Source organism: Delphinapterus leucas, chromosome 5 (genome assembly GCF_059928025.1).
Source record: "Delphinapterus leucas isolate spDelLeu-1000000601 "Yukka" chromosome 5, BTC_Dleu_Yukka2, whole genome shotgun sequence".
Taxonomy (NCBI): domain Eukaryota; kingdom Metazoa; phylum Chordata; class Mammalia; order Artiodactyla; family Monodontidae; genus Delphinapterus; species Delphinapterus leucas.
Window position 1 is genome coordinate 22,541,476 of NC_143133.1, and position 20,788 is coordinate 22,562,263.

The 20,788-nt window shown below is 39.2% G+C and overlaps 1 protein-coding gene across 2 annotated transcripts in view; it reads left to right on the top strand.

The window, feature by feature from the left end:
- Positions 1–20,788, top strand: part of PRSS12 (serine protease 12) — a 65,759-nt gene that overhangs the window by 2,075 nt on the left and 42,896 nt on the right. For both annotated transcript variants that reach the window (XM_022596283.3, XM_089911297.1), the window contains exons 2-4: positions 12,128–12,266; positions 15,336–15,514; positions 19,445–19,595. In XM_022596283.3, coding sequence (XP_022451991.1) covers positions 12,128–12,266; positions 15,336–15,514; positions 19,445–19,595 — 469 coding nt within the window. The remainder of the gene's footprint in view (positions 1–12,127; positions 12,267–15,335; positions 15,515–19,444; positions 19,596–20,788) is intronic.

Sequence of the window (20,788 nt, forward strand, 5' to 3'; positions counted from 1 at the left end):
ACTTTATATTCCAAATGAGGAGAGTAGCTTGTTCATTGATTCTCCCCACCCTCTTGTGTTGAAAAGAAATTTAAACCTAACAGCAACACACTCTGTGATTCCTTTGTGTTCATAGTCAATTCTCACTAGACAGAACTCTGAACACTGCGTAATAGTGTGTGTACTTCCTGGAGTAAAGTGGTTGAACACAAGAGAAACAAAAGAAAACACCCAAGATGGGAGATAAATTCTCTCCCCGCCCCACACCCCCCCAAAAAAAAGAAAAAGAAAAAAAAAACCAGGACAGCAATCTGCTGGCTATGTAATAATTTAATTACTCTCACAGGCTTAGTCTTGCTAACCCATTCTGTCATTTACTCCTCACATTCTGATTGGATGTAACTCATACCTTCAAAATGACTGGCATATTCTGAACCTATGACTTTTTTCGTTCCACATTTCAGTTAAGAGTGTGAACAAAGCTGTCATGGAGTGGTGAAAAGAATATGGAATTGTGCTTTAGAAAACACTGGTGTCCACTTTGGCTCTGCCAGTAGCTATGCAGTGTTGAGTAAGACTCAACCCCCAGAGCTTTAGTTTCCTTATCCGGAGGAAGGCAGCTTTGAAACAGATTTATTCAAAAGACTTTCCCAGCACTGAGTATGTACCAAAACACCCCGGCCTGATAATAACAGGTAGGATTTATTGAGCATTCACTCTTTGTTGGATGCTGAGCTAAGCATTTTATATATTAGTTTTCTCATTTAATTCTTTAAAAAAAAACAAAACTATTTATTTATTTGGCTGCGCCGAGTCTTGGCTGTGGCACACGGGATCTTCGTTGTGGCATGCGGGATTTTTTTTTTTTTTTTTTTTTAGTTGCGGCATGTGGGCTTCTTATTTGTAGCATGCACGTGGTTTCTAGTTCCCCGGCCAGGGATCGAACCTGGGCCCCCTGCATTGGGAGCACAGAGTCTTACCCACTGGACCACCAAGGAAGTCCCTCATTTAATTCTTATAGCAACATTATAAGATAGTGCACATTTCACTCCACAGCTCATTTTATTCTTTAATTATATAAACATGTAGAAATATCTGTACTGTCTAATGATCCTATTCTTGTAGTTTAAAGACTAGTTTAAAAAGAAAGAGAAAGGAAATTATGTTTGGTCCAATGTACATGATTTCCAGTCTCTTCTGACATGAGAATATCCAGGTTTTTCTTTTTCTTTTCTTTCTTTCTTTTTTTTAACCAAAAAAAAAAAAAAAAAAGGACAAAAGGAAAGAAAATTAATTGTAATGAAATCCCTCCTTTAAAAAATAAACTGGGGCTTCCCTGGTGGCGCAGTGGTTGGGAGTCCGCCTGCCGATGCAGGGGACACGGGTTCGTGCCCCGGCCTGGGAGGATCCCACATGCCGCGGAGCGGCTGGGCCCGTGAGCCATGGCCGCTGAGCCTGCGCGTCCGGAGCCTGTGCTCCGCAACGGAAGAGGTCACAGCAGTGAGAGGCCCGCGTACCACAAAAAACAAAACAAAACAAAACAAAACTGGAGGCTAGAGTCATGTACCTGTTTGCATCAAGAGTAATGAGGAAGTTGGTGCCCCTGAGGTGGAGAGTTGGTTGAAACCAAGTTGAAGGGGTGGCAGGGGGATATCAGGTGAGCCAGGGCAGGGCGTGGACACTCCAGTGGCTCAAATATCTGAGAACAAGAAAGATGATGCCTGGGCCCTGGTGGTGTGAAACTTGCAAATTAGTAACAAAGAATCATTTGGGGGATTCACCCTGTATCAGCCCTGGGGTTAGTTCTTACAATGGGCATTAGAATCACGTGGTGGCTTATTCAAATGCAGATACCTGGGCTCTAGCCTTCAGAGACCCTGATTAAGTAAGCTAAGGAATTCGGCTCAAGAATGTGCATTTCTAATGAGCAGTCAAGGTGATTTGGAGGCTGAAGACCCTTTGTCACAGCCAGGGAAGACCTTGGGAGGGCATCAGGACCCACCTAAGCTGTGTAGCGGTGGGTGATCATGTCAGCTGAGTCTACCATTCTGTGACTTAATCCCGCTAGATTTAGGATCAAGCGTAAGGCAAGCCTATGGTAACTTTTTGTGTGGTTTTAGAAAATGGTTTTGTTTGACCAGTGTGGGATAATAACAAATTAGTTCACCAGAATATGATTATTAACTGAATGTGAGCCAGATTATTTTCACATTTCTATAGGAAGAATTAACAGGCAACTGATTCCCCCCAACAGTACCTTGCAATAATTTGGAGCTTCCTGACTAGAAAGAGGGATCCCTTTTCCAGTCTCCAGTTGGTGTGGCCGGTGGGGCAACTTGCTTGCACTGTGCTAGGAGCTCCTCTTTGTTACAAGCAGCCAAGTGGAACTCAACCATAGGTGACCGATGACTGATGGGTAAAATAGGTATAATAAACGATAATGTTCTAATGATTGAGATTTTGAAACAGGAGGGAAGGGGCAGGGCACAACCTTTAAAAGAATGACGTAGCCACAGGACATGACAAAAACTGGGTAGACCAACTAGGTCCAAGATGGCGGAAGATTTGACTTCCAGTGGACCTTGAGCCTCATTATATGCTCACTGTAATATATTAGCATGCTAAATGACACACCCACCCATGCCTCGGCAGTTCTGAGGCTGATCAAAGATCAAAAAGTGAGCAGTGGCCCAATTCCTGGAAATCCCATCCTCCCACTCATTAGCCTATGAAATTACCCAGCCCATAAAAACTAACCACGCCATATTTCAGGGCTTCTCACCTCCTGAGTTGGCCCACATTCTATCTGTGGAATGTGTTTCTCTCTAAATAAATCCACTTCTTATCTATTACTTTGTCTCTCACTGAATTCTTTCTGCACTAGACGTCAAGAACCTGAGCTGTGTGATATCAATTAAAAGACCATGGGTTCAAGTCCCAGTCTGGGTTTTGGCCGGGTTTGAGTCCCAGCACGTGGGTTCAAGTCCCAATCTGAGTTGAATGGTTTCAATTTTACCAGAAAGAGCGATTCATAGATCTTTTTGTCGTGTCATGCAGGTTAGTTCACCCAAATCTCCTGATTCAGAGAGAGATAGCGGACTTGTGGGATGTTACAGGCTGTACTCTTTGAAGTCCATCTGGTGTTTGAAGTGAAGGTTAATTTAAAAAGTTGGTAGAAAGCAGTCCCTTTTTAAACTTTTTTAATGCTGCGTCTTGATTCTACGTAGCAGGCGCTGAAAAACATTTATTAGCAATAACAGATTTGATACATTTCCTGTCTGGATTTTAAATATTGAGCTCACTCTGCTTTTCAGGCTAAGGCAGATATAAAATACTTTGATTTGGGGCATTATCTGACTTTTTACTAGTGTGAATTTTTTTTTTTTAAGAAGAAAATTAGATATCCACTTACTACTGCCTTTTATGAGAGATTATCCTGGACTCACAAATACTCTCTCTGCATATATATGCAGTCCTTGGTGTGTGTGTGTGTGTGTGTGTGTGTGTGTGTGTGTGTGAAGTTAACTTTTGCAAAAGTAATTTGGTTTATAACTGGGAAGGCAAACCTAAATATCAAACAATAAGGTATTACTCAGAGATCTCTTTATTTAATGGATACTCTGCAGCTCCTAAAGTGATAATCACAAAGATTGTCTATAAAAAATGGAAAAATGCTCACAATAATGTTAAGTGGAAACTATGGATACAAAATTTATATACATTATGACTAACTGAAAACAAGGATGGCTGTGAAAAGTTTGGAAGAGGAAATAGATGATAATTATGAACTTGGGTATGAGTGTGGCTTGGATCAGTTAAGGTGGTTTTGGTGGCAAAGAATAGAAAACCCAATTCAAAATGACTGAAGAAATAAGATTTGTTGTTCATATTACAAGAAGTCAGGCTCCAACATGGTACAGCTCTATTTCTCTGCTACTCTTGATTCCTTTATTTTCAAAGTGTGGCTTTTATCCTTAGGCTAATGGTTATTCCAGATTTCATATCGAGATAGAACAACTTGAAGAAGAAAGATAGAGCCCCCTCTTCATGTATGTCCCATTGAAAATGCAAGACCTTCCCAGAATTCCACCGCCCCCCCCAGACTTCCTCCCGTATTTCATTGGCCAGACCTTCCTGGCACTATCTGGGAAGGAAAATGCAATTACCTTGCTTGCCTAGATTAGTCAGAATTGACCTCTGAACACATGGGGACAGTACTGGCAGGGAGAAGCAGGTAGTTATTGGGGAGAACCAACAGTCTGCCAAGAAGTGTGGTTGAGGTTTGTCCTTGTTGGCCTGCACCCCTCAGGCCTGCAAGCCCTGTACTTGCCCAGCCTCCTGACCGAAGAAAGAGCCCAGAGTCAGCGACAGAGACATCAGTGGTTTAATGGATGGGGGATCTTACATCTCTGAAGTAAGGTCCTGGAGCAACATCCCACCATGTGCAGCAGGGGGTGGGCAGGACATGGCAGCAGTCTTTGCTACAGGTGTGTGTGTGTGTACGTGTGTGTGTTGTGTATGTGTGTGTGTGTGTGTGTATAGGGGGCTGGGGGGTGGGAGGAGTAGGGGTGAGGGTGGGGGATGAGGGGGTAGAGAGGGAGGTTACCAGTTACAGAGGGAATTCACATCAGGTTGGCTCATTGGTTACCAGGGAAACCAGCAGGGGAGCACGCCCCTCACCACCCCTTTGATAAGCTAAAACAGTCTCTAGCTGGAGCTGAGGCAAGTGTGTAGGCGTTTACTGTTAGGCTCTATGATTAAGAGGGAAGGTCAGTCACGTGAGTAGGGTGTGGGTGAAGCAGGGACTGGTTGAGCAGGGGATGTACAGAGAGCAGGAGAGCTGCCGTCTTGGGTGGCCTGACCATACAGTCCTTATACAGGTATCCCCCACTTTGTGAAAGTTTGCTTTATGTCACTTCACTTTTACAGAAGACCTACATTAGTACCTGTTTCTGCTAGAAAAGAAATCCAAAGAGAATTTTTGCTCGTATGAAAGAGCAAAAGGTGAAAGGTGAAAATTGAAAAGAGCGTTCAGTGTTTGTTTTGCAGTGAGCCATTATAGAGGCAGCGCACACCCAGAGCAGTGAGAGTGGCGCCCCTAAGCTCCTTCTCCAGGAACTACGCTCAGTATCTCAGCATCAGGCTGCCGTCAGGCTTTGAGCTGTGTCTGTGAGCATGTGTGCTTTTTCTCAATTTATTTTGTGCATCTCTTAGCAAGATATGTCGTAAGGTTAGTTACTTCTTGGCTTTATGTCATTTTGGCTTACAAAAGGTTTCATAGGAAAATTCTACTTTTGGATAGCGGGGAAAACCTGCATTGGGGAAACTTAATGCAATTAGAAAATAGTTATAAGTAATGTAAAAAATTACACCGTGAAATGCTTCACGCATTTTTTTGGCCATATGTAGATGAATAACATTTAGACATTGATTTAATTGGTAGAGCATATTTACTTGTTTTAAGATGCTATTTGCAGCTCTAGCAATTTATGTCTGAAATGAATAATTCCATTGTTAAGAATATGGATGTTGGTTCAGTTGTTAGGTAATTTAACATTACCTAATTAATTTAATTCTAATTTTTAAACTTTTTCCCCCTTGAGTTAACCTGTAAAGAAGGAAGTCCTCTGAAGCCTGTCCCTTTAGTCTGCATAGCAGATGAGAGTTTAGCTGTGCACTATATGAACAATTGTTGTAGACTGCCTTCTTCATGGTTGACACGCTGTTGCTAGAAAATCAGGAAATGTTGATTTTTGCCTCCTTTGCATCTAACTTTTCCAGAGCAGTCACCTCCTCTCACCTCTTCTTCCTCTTCCTGAAAATTAGCACAACAATATTAATAAAAATTTTATTGTTTGCAAAACACTAAAGTAATGAGATTTGCCTGCGAGAAGCCATGTATGCACATTCAGCTTCATGCTTTTTATAAGGATCACCATAGAGACACAAAGACTGAGAAATGCTGATTCTTGTAGAAAGGCAAGAGTAGATTTCATTAAACATTTACTGAGTTCACACTAGGGGCGGAATTTACAAAGATGAATAAGAAATCACCTGTGTCCTCTAGTTGAGGACGGCCACTCTCTGGTTGAGATGTCAGGAGAGTACTAAGCATTTTTATTACCTTTCCTGTGATATGTACTTTGGGAGACAGCTACGATTACTATTAAGTGTAGTTTAATTTCATCATTCAGAGTTGTACAATAAAATGGTAATACCCATACCAAGTGTTTATGTGTGGATAGTTCAGAGACAAACAATTTGTGGAATTTCCTGCTCCAGTTATTTAAATGCATGTATTGTTAGTGTACCATAACTTAACCTTGCATAGAGTCTTCTTTTATATAATATTATATAACATTTTAAACCCACAAATAATCGGTAAGATTTATAAATTTCTAATAAGCCCACTGTAAATGGGTAGAATTGCTTACAGAGGATATGCTTTCATTTTGAACCAGACCAGTTCCTATTTTTTCTCAGTACTAAAGGTATCTACATGAATAATAAATGAACAATTAATATGAATTATAGATGTGAACTAATGGAGGCAAATATAGTTCAGTTGGGTAATAGTTCAGGGGAATACTTCGTACGTTAAAAGATGATTTGATTTCATTTTGACATGGCATGATTTGAATAAAATCTATTTCGCAATGCTAAACTGGTTTCAGTTATGGGTAAATGTAATCATAGACAAAACAGAATACCTCAGTACCATCAAATAAGGTGTAGGAAAGAAAACCCATCAAAATTAATGTAACCCCCCCCACTGTACTTGAAAAATTCAGCTAACTGCTGCCCAATTCAGTTGTTTTTAGGGAGTGTGATTTTTTTGTCTGTATTTTATAATTAAGATAGGAAATGATCATTTAGTATATTTTTCCAGTGTTGCCTTTGGCATAAGACAAAAGATTATGTTTCATTGTCAAATATGTGTACTAAATTGTCCAACATGTAATGGGCTTTTTTCTATTCTTTTAAATAGTTCATAAACTGAAATTTCTGCATCATTTTCAGCTTCAAGTATAGTTTTTGTCAAGGATCTGAACAATAGCTTGATGTCACCAGCATGGATTCTTTCTGATTCCACCAGAACAACAGAAATGACTAAAATTAATTACTTTGTGCCTCTCTGAAGTTCAGTAATAGATGAGAAAGGATCTCATTAAAGTAAAAGAACATTAATTTTCTTTTACTCATTTATCAAACTGTGATTTTAAAAATATTTATTATTAATTCTATTCAGAAAACACTACTGGGATGGATCTTTGTTTTTGCTGTTTTTCTTTGTCTTCAAGTGAGTGCTATTCTATAAATATATTTTAAGGAGTTAACTAAATAGGCATGTCTTTTCATTTGGTTTATTTTGGAATGAGCTGGATTTAGAGAGCAAAGATAGCTGACCTATTTGGTTCCTTTCCTAATATTTCTTTTAGGCCTTCTTGAAGTATGGAGTATGAGAAGGGAGGTTTTGCCAGCTGTCCAAGGAGGGGTAATACCATAATGGCTCTATTAGTTTGCTAGGGCTGCCGTAATGAGTACCACAAACTGAGTGGCTTAGACAAAGAAACTTATTATTTCACAGTTCTGGAGACTAGAAGTCCAAGGTCAGTGTCAGCAGAGCCATGCTTCCTCTCAAGGCACTAGGGAAGGATCTGTTCAAGGGCTGTCTCCTAGCTTCTGATAGTTCCTTGGCTTGTGGAAATTAGCTGCAACCTTCAGGTGGCGTTCTCCCTATATGTGTCTCTGTCCAGATTTCTACTTTTTTTGAGAATATAGTCATGTTGGATTAGAGCCCTCCCTAATGATCTCATCTTATCTTGCTCATCTGCAAAGACCCTATTCCAAGTAAAGTCATGGGTATTCATAGGCGCTGGAAGTCGGTACTTCCACATCTTTTGGGGGAATAGTATTCAGCCCATCACAATAGCCTTAAAAACTACAAAAGCAATGAGACTTGTGAAGACAATTTTAATCTAGTTAGCTGTCCTTCTCTAGATTACCTTGTGTCGAGAGAGGCTGATAACATGGTTAAAAAGAGCCCCTCGGGAATGTCTCTTTGTTTTAGCTGTTTTTTAGCAAAGTTGTCTCTTTGTTTTTCCGTTTTTTAGCAAAGTTGTCCACAAAGCAAATTTCTGTAACAAAAATCTTTTATGTTCCTTTTCCTTTATAAAACTGGAGATACATTTACATAGAAGAAAAATAATAGTAAACTAAAATGACAGTAAGCTCAACATTTTTGGCAGGGAATTAAGGTAGGAGAATTCTTACCATTGTTGTTCACTGGCACATTTTGCCTTTAGGTAGCTGTAATAGCAGCAGACTGGTACAGCTGACTGGGTTTTGTTGTTGTCGTTGTTGCTTTTTGCAACAATTCATTTCATGAACTCTGGGGCTCCTCTCCATGGTGTGCCATCATGCATAGCTTCATAGTTCCAGACTTTCTTCTGTTACTGGTTTAGCCTATAAACTTGCAATGCTTATTATAGTTGACTTAAAACCTCTGTTTGAGACTTCAACTTTTAAATTATTGTTATTACCACATTTTAAAAATAGGAATATTTAGAATAGAATATTTTCCATCAAATTGGCACATGAGAGACTTTAAGACTGTGCAGCCCTGGATTCACTGGGGTGTGGCCCAGAGGCATTAGCAGAGACTATGAGGGACATCGCAAAGTCCTGGGCTGGAGTAGGAGACTGTGAGCGAAGGAGGACTGACCGATCAATTTTTGATAATAAGAGACTGTGACAGTGGAGCAATATCGCCAAAGAATTGGTCTAGAATTTATCTGAAGAACTTTATGATTAGTAAGGTAGCAATAGAAATGAGTTTACCAGGCTATGAGCTTTGTGGATTGCTTTATTGTTTCATCCTCTCTCTCTCTCTCTCTCTCTCTGTTTTTTTTTTTTTTCCATTGAGCTAAGGGTATTTCCTCTTGTAATTGTGCACCTATAAATGTGTGCAAATATATAGTTCTCCTACACATTTGTACAGCCGATGGGACAAATCAGCCTCCACTGGAGTATCAGCCTCAAGTGTAGATCACCAGAAAGCCACTTCTCTCCTGTTGTGCAGTGTAGAGAAACTCTTCAGGCTGTCTTATGCTTCTGCCTGGCTAGTTTATCCCCATGTAATGTTTGGTAGATTAGTTGTAATACTTCAAATAGAATGGTGAAAACCAACATGTCAGAATGCATAAACTGGTAGCTGAAGTACTGAAAGGTGCTTATTACATCACAGGGTCTTTTCTCAGATTGAGAGACAAGGGGACCATAGCAAGGGTGGGAATCTAGGAGGTCATGGCTCTGCAACTGCTCAGTTGATTGGGTCCATAGCTTACACATCCATAAATAAAGGGAAATGAATTACAGTTCAACCATCTCAAGCATTCTAAGAGAGTCAATGAAGCAGGAACAGAGTAAAACCAAAACCAAACAAAAACTACTGCCTGTCTTAAATGTGCATAGTGTGAATTGTGTGTTCATGCATTTATTATTTTAGGCATATTATTAAGCTGCTTTTTTTTTTTTTTCTTTGCGGTACGCGGGCCTCTCACTGTTGTGGCCTCTCCCGTTGCGGAGCACAGGCTCCGGACGCGCAGGCTCAGCAGCCATGGCTCACGGGCCCAGCCGCTCCGAGGCATGTGGGATCTTCCCGGACCGGGGCACAAACCCGCGTCCCCTGCATCGGCAGGCGGACTCTCAACCACTGCGCCACCAGGGAAGCCTTTAAGCTGATTTTTTTTAAAAAAAGCTCTTTCAAAAAATTATTAGAAGAATTGTGAACTTCACAGAATTACATACCAGTAAGAAATACTCACTTTGAGTTCAAGGTAGATGATTACTCAGAATATTTTGGAAATTTTTATGGCCTTAAGGAAAGGATAAACTGTGTGGAGGGGCGCTGCTAGGAAGGTGTGTGCCTTGGGGATGTTGGTGTTGGGAATGGATTCTGATAGAGAATTAATTAGTCATTGACATGCAAATTGCCTTTCCAGAATTGCAAATATTTGTCTTCATTTGTTAAAGGAAAATTGGATGAGCACTCCACCTTTCTTGCCATATAGCAGATGCAGCTAAATGAATCCAGGCTTTCACAGCATGTTGGGAGCATCTGGGCAATGATGGTGGAACTGATAGTTGACCTGGAAATTATTTCCAGTGTTATCATTTTCATTATAATGATGTTATGGTAACAATTATACTTTATGCAGAGTCTTTGCCTTCTCATTTGTAGATGCCTTAATCATTTAGATGATACGCATGCATCATTTCTTCTTGATAGTTTTTTAGTGATTTAGGCAATATTTTACATTTTGTTATGATTACTTAACATGCATAAGTAGAGTTCCAGTTTGTTTTCATTACTAGAAATTTCTTCCACCGCTTTCACGTGAATAATTTGGTGGTGGTGGTGGGGAATTAATAAACAGATAATAGATTAAATATCATTTCAAATAAACATTTGTTTCAGGTGAACAAATGAATTCTTTGAAATAAACTGCTGGCATTTGTACTGTGCATAATATTATGTGGGTCTCTATAGAAGACATTTTGTGATTAAAAGAAATCATTAAAGTTCGTTAAACTCTTCAGACATATTTCTTTAAAAATATTCTGCAGTTCACAGTTTTCACCGAGCTAGACAGGGCTTCCTCTTGCTTGGTCAAATTAAAGAAGTTTAGAATATATGAATGATTTTTAGATTATCTGCCATATGAACGACCCACACCCATGTTCTCTCCTGAATAATCAGGATTTGGCAGTGCTGTGTTTGCCTCCATTTATTATTGTCTTTTGTTTGACACTTCTGTTTGACAATTTTGATACAAAATTGACACATTGTCATGAGAAATAGGATATGTTTCTCTTAAATAGTTACAGTTTTTAAGGATGATTATGTGGAAAGTAATAATGGTAGATGACTAGGCTAGTGCAAATGAAATGTATGGATGATTTGTGAATCTAATGTTTTCGGAAAATCATTATAAAGCCATCCATAATGACTTTGAAATATGCAAAACATGCCAGAAAATTTTGGTCAAATTTAATTTCTTAATTTCTTTACCTATGAAAAAAAGTCCATCCTAAGCGACTTTTCACAGAATTTTATGAAATTTTTAAGTTGTCTGAGTTTGATTCTGTCTCTGCAAATGTCCCAATTGCTGCCCATCAGTCAGTACCCACTCTGAAAACCAATGACAATGAGAAGAGAAATGTAGGCCTTTGATCCACACTTCTTTAAAAAAACTGAAATATATTTGATGTATGATATTATGTTAGTTTCAGAGGTACTGCATAGTGATTGGATATTTGCATACGTTATGAAATGATCACCACGATAAGTCTAGTAACCACTTTGATCCACACTTAAGGGATAAGACTTAAAATATTATTTTCCCCAGGGGTGCTTGAATTTAAATTTTGACTCTTTCAAGACTGAAAAGAATGACTCAAATCGTGGACTGTGGAGCAGCTGAGTGGGATGGTATGTAAGGGGAAGTGAAGTTCCAGGGCCATTCAGTTACACCAAACTACTCTACTTAGCGGCAGTTTCCCTAAGACTAACTTTAGGCAATGTTTTCAACACTGAACACCTTTCTGAACTTATAGACATAAGCTTTAGACTTGTCACGACTAGTGCTGGAGGCTAAAAGGGGAAGAGCATTTTATTCTTCTTTAGTGGAAGAACAAATCAGATAGAAGGAAGACATAACAGCCAATAACAGGTAATTTATAAACAGAACATTGAATTTAGTTTCTCTGTTTTTTTAAATCTGTGACCTCATGTGTAGATGGAAAGTGATCCATAAATGATAAGAACTTAATATGTGATGTGATCTAATACTTGGGATGCAATTATCAGCCATTAGTCATAGTCTTCCAATTTTTCCCTTTGAAAATCATAATTGGACTTTGCCTAGATAAAAGAAAGTATCATTAGCATTGACATCAGGACGTTAATTACCAAAACCAAGAAAAGAGCCTGCTAAATCCTCACTTAAAGAAAGAAACCCATGTTGTGAACAGCGAGAGACTGGATCTCTCACCACTTCAGTGAAAAAATCATGTTATCAGTATGTTCAGTATGTTCAAATGATTATTTGCTATTAAAGGATTTTGGGATTCTTTTCCACTTTAGGGTCAGTCCGACTTCATGGTGGCAAAAACGAGTTTGAAGGCACAGTGGAAGTGTATGCAAATGGAGTTTGGGGCACAGTCTGTAGCAGCCACTGGGATGACTCTGATGCATCGGTTGTTTGTCACCAGCTGCAGCTGGGGTGAGTTCGCCCATCCTTGACCAAATCTGTCTGACGATATCTGAGAGGAATGCTGGGCACCCATCGTTACTGTGGAGAGGTTACATCTTCCTTCCTCATTCTCACTTTCCTCACTCTCATTTTTCTCAGAAGAGATATAAAGAAAGGGCCCCAAATGGAAGGAGTGAGTTCTCTTACATACAAATGCGCTTCACTTGTTACTAGCCCTACTGACTAGGAAATGGACAAATGCTAAGTGGTCCAAAGTTCAAAGCAGCTTTTGGTCTTTGACTTTAACAAAATAATTGTTCAGTGCTAGGAAGCAAGGAATTTGGTCCTAAGAGTTTTACTTTCTCAGCAGCCTGTGCAGCCTGAGGTTGCTGTCATTTGCTTTTAACTTTCTACCTTGAGCCACCCACAAATTCCATTTGTGTGTATGTGAAGGAGGTGAGGTTCACTCGTGCTTTCATCCCATGCTGGGTAAGGGGTGATATCCTGGGACATAGGTTTCTGTGCCAAGGAGGTCCTGTAATAGATGGCAGCTTCGCTCAGCTCCGGCAGCATCCACTGTCCTCTGAGGAGCTGCCGGCCCTTCCAGGACTGTAGGCGCACTTAAAATAGGTTGGTGTATGCTGACGCCCACCAGGCCCTGCACCTTTATGCCTCGTTTCAAGGGGTTTCCCAGGGGCAGAAGGTTACATTTTGGAACAAACGTTTTTGGTTTTTGTTCTTATTCTTATTGTTCTGTTCTTGTGTCTCATTTATTTTTTCTAAGTATACATGCCTTATATTTTTCTTGGTCTTTATCACCAGAGATCTTTAGAAAGCATGGAAAAGATCTTGTTATGAAGGTTAAAAGAACTGAAAGAAAAGTTTTCAATTTGCAAATATTTTGGATTAATAATCAGTGAGTGGTAATATCTAATGTGACGTCACAAATGAAAAGGTTAGTCAACTCCAGTCAACTCAGTAAGAATTAAATTAAATTAATTAATTATTTATTTTTGGCTGCGTTGGGTCTTCGTTGCTGCACGTGGGCTTTTCTCTAGTTGCAGCAAACAGGGGCTACTCTTGGTTGCGGTGCACAGCCTTCTCATTGTGGTGGCTTCTCTTGTTGCAGAGCATGGGCTCTAGGCACGCAGGATTCAGTAGTTGTGGCACACGGGCTCAGTAGTTGTGGCTTGCGGACTCTAGAGCGCAGGCTCAGTAGTTGTGGCACACGGGCTTATTTGCTTTGTGACATGTGGGATCTTCCTGAACCAGGGCTCGAACCCGTGTCCCTTGCATTGACAGGCGGATTCTTAACCACTACGCCATTAGGGAAGCCCCAGTAAGAATTTTAATTTTCCAGCTTCCTGTCTTCCCACTAGGAAGGTGGGGAATGAGTATTTAGCAAAGGCAAACCTTGAGGGCTTAAGTTTTGTTCAGACTTGTGATGCTATTAGCGTAACAAATAGGGTTAACGTACTTAATTAGTTAACTAATCTTAAAAAATTAGTGTTGGAATAAATCAGGATAAAAGAAGGAAGAAGGGGAGAGACTACAAAGTGTTAGTGGTGTTTAGGATGTTAATTACTGATTTTATCAATGAATATTTTGTCTGGCAAACAGTCACTGGCAGGTGGGCAAGTCATGAAGAATGTTGACTTGCTGCTTTTTCTTTTGAGGGCCTGGAGATGTAACAAATTTGTAGGCTGCTGTCAGTATCTTCCTTTATGTACGTTTCTACCTGTGCTTTTATTATCCCTGAAAATCAGGGAAGAATAAAATTTTCTATGAGATTCTGACATAAAACAAAAAAAGGTACAAATGAACTTATTTACAATACAAAACAAATAGAGTTACAGATGTAGAAAACAATCTTATGGTTACCAGGGGGTAAAGGGGGGAGGGATAAATTGAGAGATTGGGTTGGACATATACACACTACTATATATAAAATAGGTAACTAATAAGGACCTTGTATAGCACAGGGAACTCTACTCAATACTCTGTAATGACCTATATGGGAAAAGAATCTAAAAGAGTGGATATATTTATATATATAACTGATTCACTCTGCTGTACAGCAGAAACTAACACAACATTGTAAATCAACTATACTCCATTAAAAATTAAAAAAAATAAAGAAAACAAGAACATTGCAATGGAGATGTGAATTACAGTGGTAGGTTACTAGTCTCTTGATTGATGAAAGAATGTAAACTATCTTTCTGCAAACATAAACTTCAGATAAGCTGATCTGATTCCTTCTATCATCTCTTAGTAGTGCATTAATAAAAAGGATTGCACAATAAGAGCAGGGCGACCCAGCTTTATTGCTGTTAAGACACATTCATATTTAAGATAAACCCCAAATATTTACTGTTTGGTTAATGGAAGCTGTTGCATGAAGACAGTTCTAGAGATTATCATGTTATTCGGATAAGCATTTAATCTTTTAAAAGTGTAATACCAGTTTTGTACATATCAGAGTTAAAAATATGTAGATTATATGAGTTATTATCTTATTAATTGGTTTCAAAGTCTTGCTAGCAAATACTATATATAAAGTTTAAAAAATATGAATGGATTGCCTCTCTTGATATTATCTTGCTTAGACCTGGTAATAATAATCGTTTTGAAAATGAGAGCCTGAAATACTGGAGTAGGAAAGACTCTTCAAGCATCCAGACTTCTTTTACATATCAGAAGGCGGAGCTTAGAGAGGCTTTAGAGTGATTTGCAACTGAGTTCAGACTAGAATCCAAGTCCCACTGGGCCACATGACACACTTCTTCCACAAAGCCACCCAGGCTCCCTCTTTATTTATATCTGTAGTGTTTGCCCATTTTCTTCTAAAATCAGCCATAAATAGTAAAGGCACATGCCTACCATTAGTTATTCAAGATTAACTTAAAAGATTACCATAGGTAATCAATCCAGGTTCTGATCTGATGTTTTGATTTGCTTGAAATTTACATAATGCATTATGTTTTTCTTTTTCTTCCATATCTGTCTTTATTGATTTCTTCCATTTTTAAAAGTCCTGGTGTTTTGATAAAAATTAGCCTACATTTGATAAACCTAACCTTATCATTGTACTTACAGAGGTAAAGGAGTAGCAAGACAAACCCCATTTTCTGGACTGGGCCTTATTCCCATTTATTGGAGCAATGTCCGTTGCCGAGGAGATGAAGAAAATATACTGCTTTGTGAAAAAGACATCTGGCAGGGTGGGACGTGTCCTCAGAAGATGGCAGCTGCTGTCACGTGTAGCTTTTCCCATGGTAAAACAAAATATTTATTCTCTTGCTTCACTGTTATTGTGGTTTCAGCCTGATTCCAGATGATAAAAGTGTCTCAGTTAAATCATTTCCTAAAAGAGTTTAAATACAGACCTAAGTGGAACCATCATAGTCTATCTCCAGTCTAATTAGATAGTCTTCAATAGGATTTCATCTAACAGTTGGATTTCCGTTTGAGCTCACTTTTTACGTATTTTCTGTTTTATCTAATTTGCTTATAGAAATATTATATACTGTATATGAAAACACTTATTTTAGTAACGGAAAAATGTGATGGAATCAAGTTAAAAATCATCTTGAAACCAAACATAAAATATAGCAATTACAACAAAATATTCTCACTTTATAGAATGGAATAGAATCATGGTACCAGTGTTCTCTTTTGAGCTGTAGATGGCACATTTCATAAAACAAATTGCTTCCTTGGATAAGGGCTCCTTCTAAGCACCATGTACTAGGCATGAGGTGATTAGGGTATGGTTTCAGTATACAAGTATGCATATGTTCATGAGAAAGGAAGCAGAGGAGGGAATAGCTGCCTTTCACAATGGCGGATGGGTTTTCTGGGGTCCATGGTTGTTTTAATGTGTGACCACAACCTGAGGCTACCACACTGTCACAGTATCCCTTTTACATTTTCCTTGGAGACAGCAGCCTGACCAGATGTCCCAGGTCTTAGAATGCCAGCAGCCAGCGCAGGGCAGTGGTTTCTGTTTGAGTGCAAGTATCAGGGGAGGAATTGAAAAGTTTCCACTGCAAAACATACAGAGACCCAATTTAGGGTCATTCCTGTGAATTGGCTGGAAGAACCAGTGGAAATGGTACAGGATATGGTACGGGCGTGTGCTCAGAGAGCTACAATCCTTTTGTGGGTAGGCAAGGTGCATGTTACATCTTTTTTTTTTTTTTGCATGTTACATCTTGATGTCTTATAAGTTTTTCCTTTTCTTCCTTTGCCTCTCCACCTTTGGGTAATACTACTTTTGGCAAATACGTGTTTACACATTGCTACATCAGGGATGCTGTGAATTGGGCTAAACAGTGCACTGCGTTTTGTAGATATTGCTTGCATTCTATGTTCAGCCCAATTGATAAAATATGTTTAACATTTTTCAAGTAGTGAAGTAAGTAAAATCTTGAAAACAATCTCTTTTTTCCAGGATCTCTATCTACTTTAAAAAAAACCTAATTCTACTCTCTGTGATCTGTCCACTTGTTTATTCTCTGGTTGCAAAGATAAATTTAAGGTCGGTTGTAAGCGTATATAAAACATAGAAGGTTGAGATAAATTAGAAGTGAGAGTGAAAAAAGATGCTTTTATGGTAAATTAAATGAGAATGTGAAAGCAAATAGCTCAGCAAACATGGAGTCCATCTTAAGGCATAGCGGTAGACTTTTAATACATTCTTTTAGTTTGGAATTTACATTTGGCGTCTTGGCATCTAGTACTCTTCCAACGCTTACAAAGTAGAAGATCGTGTGTGAGTACTGGACGTAGGAAATAGCAATCTAAATGAAACGTCTGGGAGTTTTATTTATCCATAAGTTAAATATGAGTCAATTACTTCACTGAAATCTTTTTCAAATGCTTTTTTTTTGTGTGTGTATTTGTTGGGAAGATGTGAGATGTTGACTAAATTTTGTCTTTGAGCTTCTCTATATTTTCACAATTACTTATACAACCAGTGGAAAAACTATATGTTTTAAAGTAAAACATGACCTTAAAAAAAATGTAAGGTAATATGCGACAATGTTTCTAGGTTGTAGGTGATTTTAAATTTCCTCTTAAAAAATTTTGTTTTTCTGTTTTCTCCAAGCTTACCATGCAGATGGGGGGAGGGGAGGTAGAGGAGAATATAATAATTTAAGAAATTTATACATTTTTTCCATTATTTTTTCTATATTTTCCAAGCTTCTTAAAGGAAAAATAAACATAATAACACGCAAATTTAAGTTTATTAGCATAATTCAGTGATCAGTCATTATAAGAACCTAATATACAATATTGAGACCAGTTTTTTTTTTTTTTTTTTTTGCGGTACGCGGGCCTCTCACTGTTGTGGCCTCTCCCGTCGCGGAGCACAGGCTCTGGACGCACAGGCTCAGCGGCCATGGCTCACAGGCCTAGCCGCTCCACGGCATGTGAGATCCTCCTGGACCAGGGCACGAACCCGTGTCCCCTGCATCGGCAGGTGGACTCTCAACCACTGCACCACCAGGGAAGCCCAGTTATGTTTATTAAACCTGTCTTTTATCCTTTTACAAATTACAAGTGTTAGTTGACTTATGTAAGAAAACTATATTACAAGTATTAGTATATGAGTAGATGCAAATGTGCACTATTCTAAATCCCTCCTCAAGTGTGATATTTGAATATAAATATGAATGTCTAAATACCATTTATTGACGCCACTAACACTGTGGAAGAATTAGGAGCATATTTCATGTGGATAAATGATGAACATTTGGCAAAAGAGTCAACTAAATTTCCTAATAGGGACCCAGCCTGTTCTGAAACTTTTACCATCTCATGTCCTTTATTCCAGAAAAATTAGACTGCCATACTGTTTCCCCAATACATACAGCTTTGTGCTTCTATGTTTTTGTTCATACTGTTTGTTTTGCCTGAACTGCACTTCCCCCGTGTCTGACTTCTGAAATCCCATCCATCGTCTTGGCCCTTTTCCGCTACCAACTTCTTCAGAAGAGATTCTCTAATTACCCCCACTGGTGAGCAAGCAGCCCTTCCACCTGAACCCCTGCAGGGTCTTCTCGATGCTGTCTCATCTGTACTCATGTTGTCCATGTCCTGAGGCAGTATACTTCTTGAGGGTAGTGTCTGTGCAGTGCCTTTCTGCCTAATACCCATTTAATAAACTGAATTGAATGAACAGATATTGCTAATTATTTTCCCTTGTTTGGGATATCCTTTCTAGGCTTTTAGTTATCACTTACCAATACACTCAGTCAACAAATATTTATTACATGCCTCTGTATAGCTGGGTATCTGAGGTACACAGGCAAAAGGGAAGGGCATTCCCTGTGTCCTCAATTCTAGACCAGGATAAAGAGGGAGAAATTCAGGGACTTCCCTGGTGGTCCAGTGGTTAAGGCCCCGTGCTCCCAATGCAGGGGCCCTGGGTTCGATCCCTAGTAGGGAACTAGATCCCGTATGCCACAACTAAAAGATCCCACACGCCACAACAGAGATCTGGTGCAGCCAAATAAATAAATAAATATTAAAAAAAAAAAAGAGGGAGAGAGAAATTCAGAAACTGATTTAGCTAGATAAGGGCACTGTAGACTACAATATGGAATTTGCAGTGGGAATCCTCTGGTGGTTCTTCACAGAGTATGTACTGATTCATACCTAAATGAATTTTCAATATTGTTTTTTGAAGGTGTTGGTTGTGATGTCCACCAACTTGTTATAATGTGTTAGATGTTAACTTTGTCTTGATTTCTATGTAAATGTAAAAATATTTCTATGCTGAAAACAAGTATCTAATAGACATAAGCGCCATTCTTAATAATTACATATTGGTAATGCTCAAGTTACTGTAAATAAAAAACCAATGCCACCACCACAATGGTGGCAGCAACCCCATAAAAATCAAATGGGTTTCCAATAACTGCAATTTTGAGTGTGTCTTTTCTGGTTTCTGAGGTCCTTGGGGGAAAGTGAACTTAGACTATTTCCTCTTGAGAGCTATTTGTATGAGCGTAATTCAAGTTGAGGTATTTTAATTTGTAGAGAGTACCATAAAATATATTAGACATGCGTGGGTATGTCCATATCACTTAATAAATATAACTTAATTACAGAGAATGGCAAAGAAATAAACTATACCTGATCTTCTCTCCCAGTGTGAATCCGTAGGTTTACTTTGTTGTTAACTTCACGTTGTGCAGGCCCTGCATTCCCCGTCCTACGCCTTGCTGGGGGGAGCAGTGCGCGTGAGGGCCGAGTGGAGCTCTACCATGCGGGTCAGTGGGGGACTGTCTGTGACGACCAGTGGGATGATGCAGATGCAGAAGTGATCTGCAGGCAGCTGGGCCTGAGGTTGGTCTTTCTTGTTCTTGTTTTGTTTTGCTTGAATTTTTGAGTTTATTATTTCCATACCCAAAGGTAGGTGTGTTTATTTATTTATTTTTTTTGCGGTACGCGGGCCTCTCACTGCTGTGGCCTCTCCCGTTGTGGAGCACAGGCTCCGGACGTGCAGGCTCAGCGGCCATGGCTCACGGGCCCAGCCGCTCCGCGGCATGTGGGATCTTCCCGGACTGGGTCACGAACCCGTGTCCCCTGCATCTGCAGGCAGACGCTCAACCACTGCGCCACCAGGGAAGCCCGGTAGGTGTGTTTATATTGCAGATTTCTTTGAACAAATGGAAAAAGCCACCTTTTGATCTTTGTATTAGGCTGTAGGCTCCCTGAAGAGAACGGTTATGTACTCTTAGGTCTAACCTATTTGTATCTGAATTCAGCTGATTTTATATCCCTAAGAATCTAAGCCTTTTACCACTTTTCATCACGAGCCTTTACATTACTCCCAGGTAATGACTAGCATTGTCAGCTGCAGCGCCTTAACCAGAGTCATATGATGAAACTAGTCGTTAGGCTTTAACTGAAGTTCAATTCCTTTCCTCCAGATACTGTCTAAACTTTTGACCTTTGCCTCCTTATTTGTGAGGTATGTGCTTAGAACAAAGGATGTTTATTAATGTAGAAAGGAAATAATTCCTGTGCAGGATATGGCAATGAAGCATGTGCGATAAAAACAGCAATATGAAAACCAACATTAAATGTTGCTTTAGTTGTGATTATTTTGGAATAGTATGTTATAATTTTGGATCCTCTAACCCCTGTCTTTAGTGATGTTGAACATTGATATAGCAAGCCTAAAAGTTTCTCTAAAATTATATTAGGGAATCTTTTGAAAGTTGATATTTTACTTTAAATTAGAAAAAAAATTATTTAGCATGTCGTGGCAGGTAGGGGTGGGTGGATGTGGAGGCTTCTAAATCTTCTCTATGTATCATTTTGTCCATTTAAGCATAATCTTTGACACTAGAGCATGAATTTTGTACCTTGAACCATCTACAGTAATTTTTTTGCAATTGTTTTTGCAGCTGACCTCCCTATTTTTCAAAACTGTATGTTAATATTGAAGTCTTTTAAAGCAAAATAAAGATGTTCCAACATTTTACCTCTAAATACTTCAGTATGCATCTCTTAAAAATAAGAACATTGTCCTA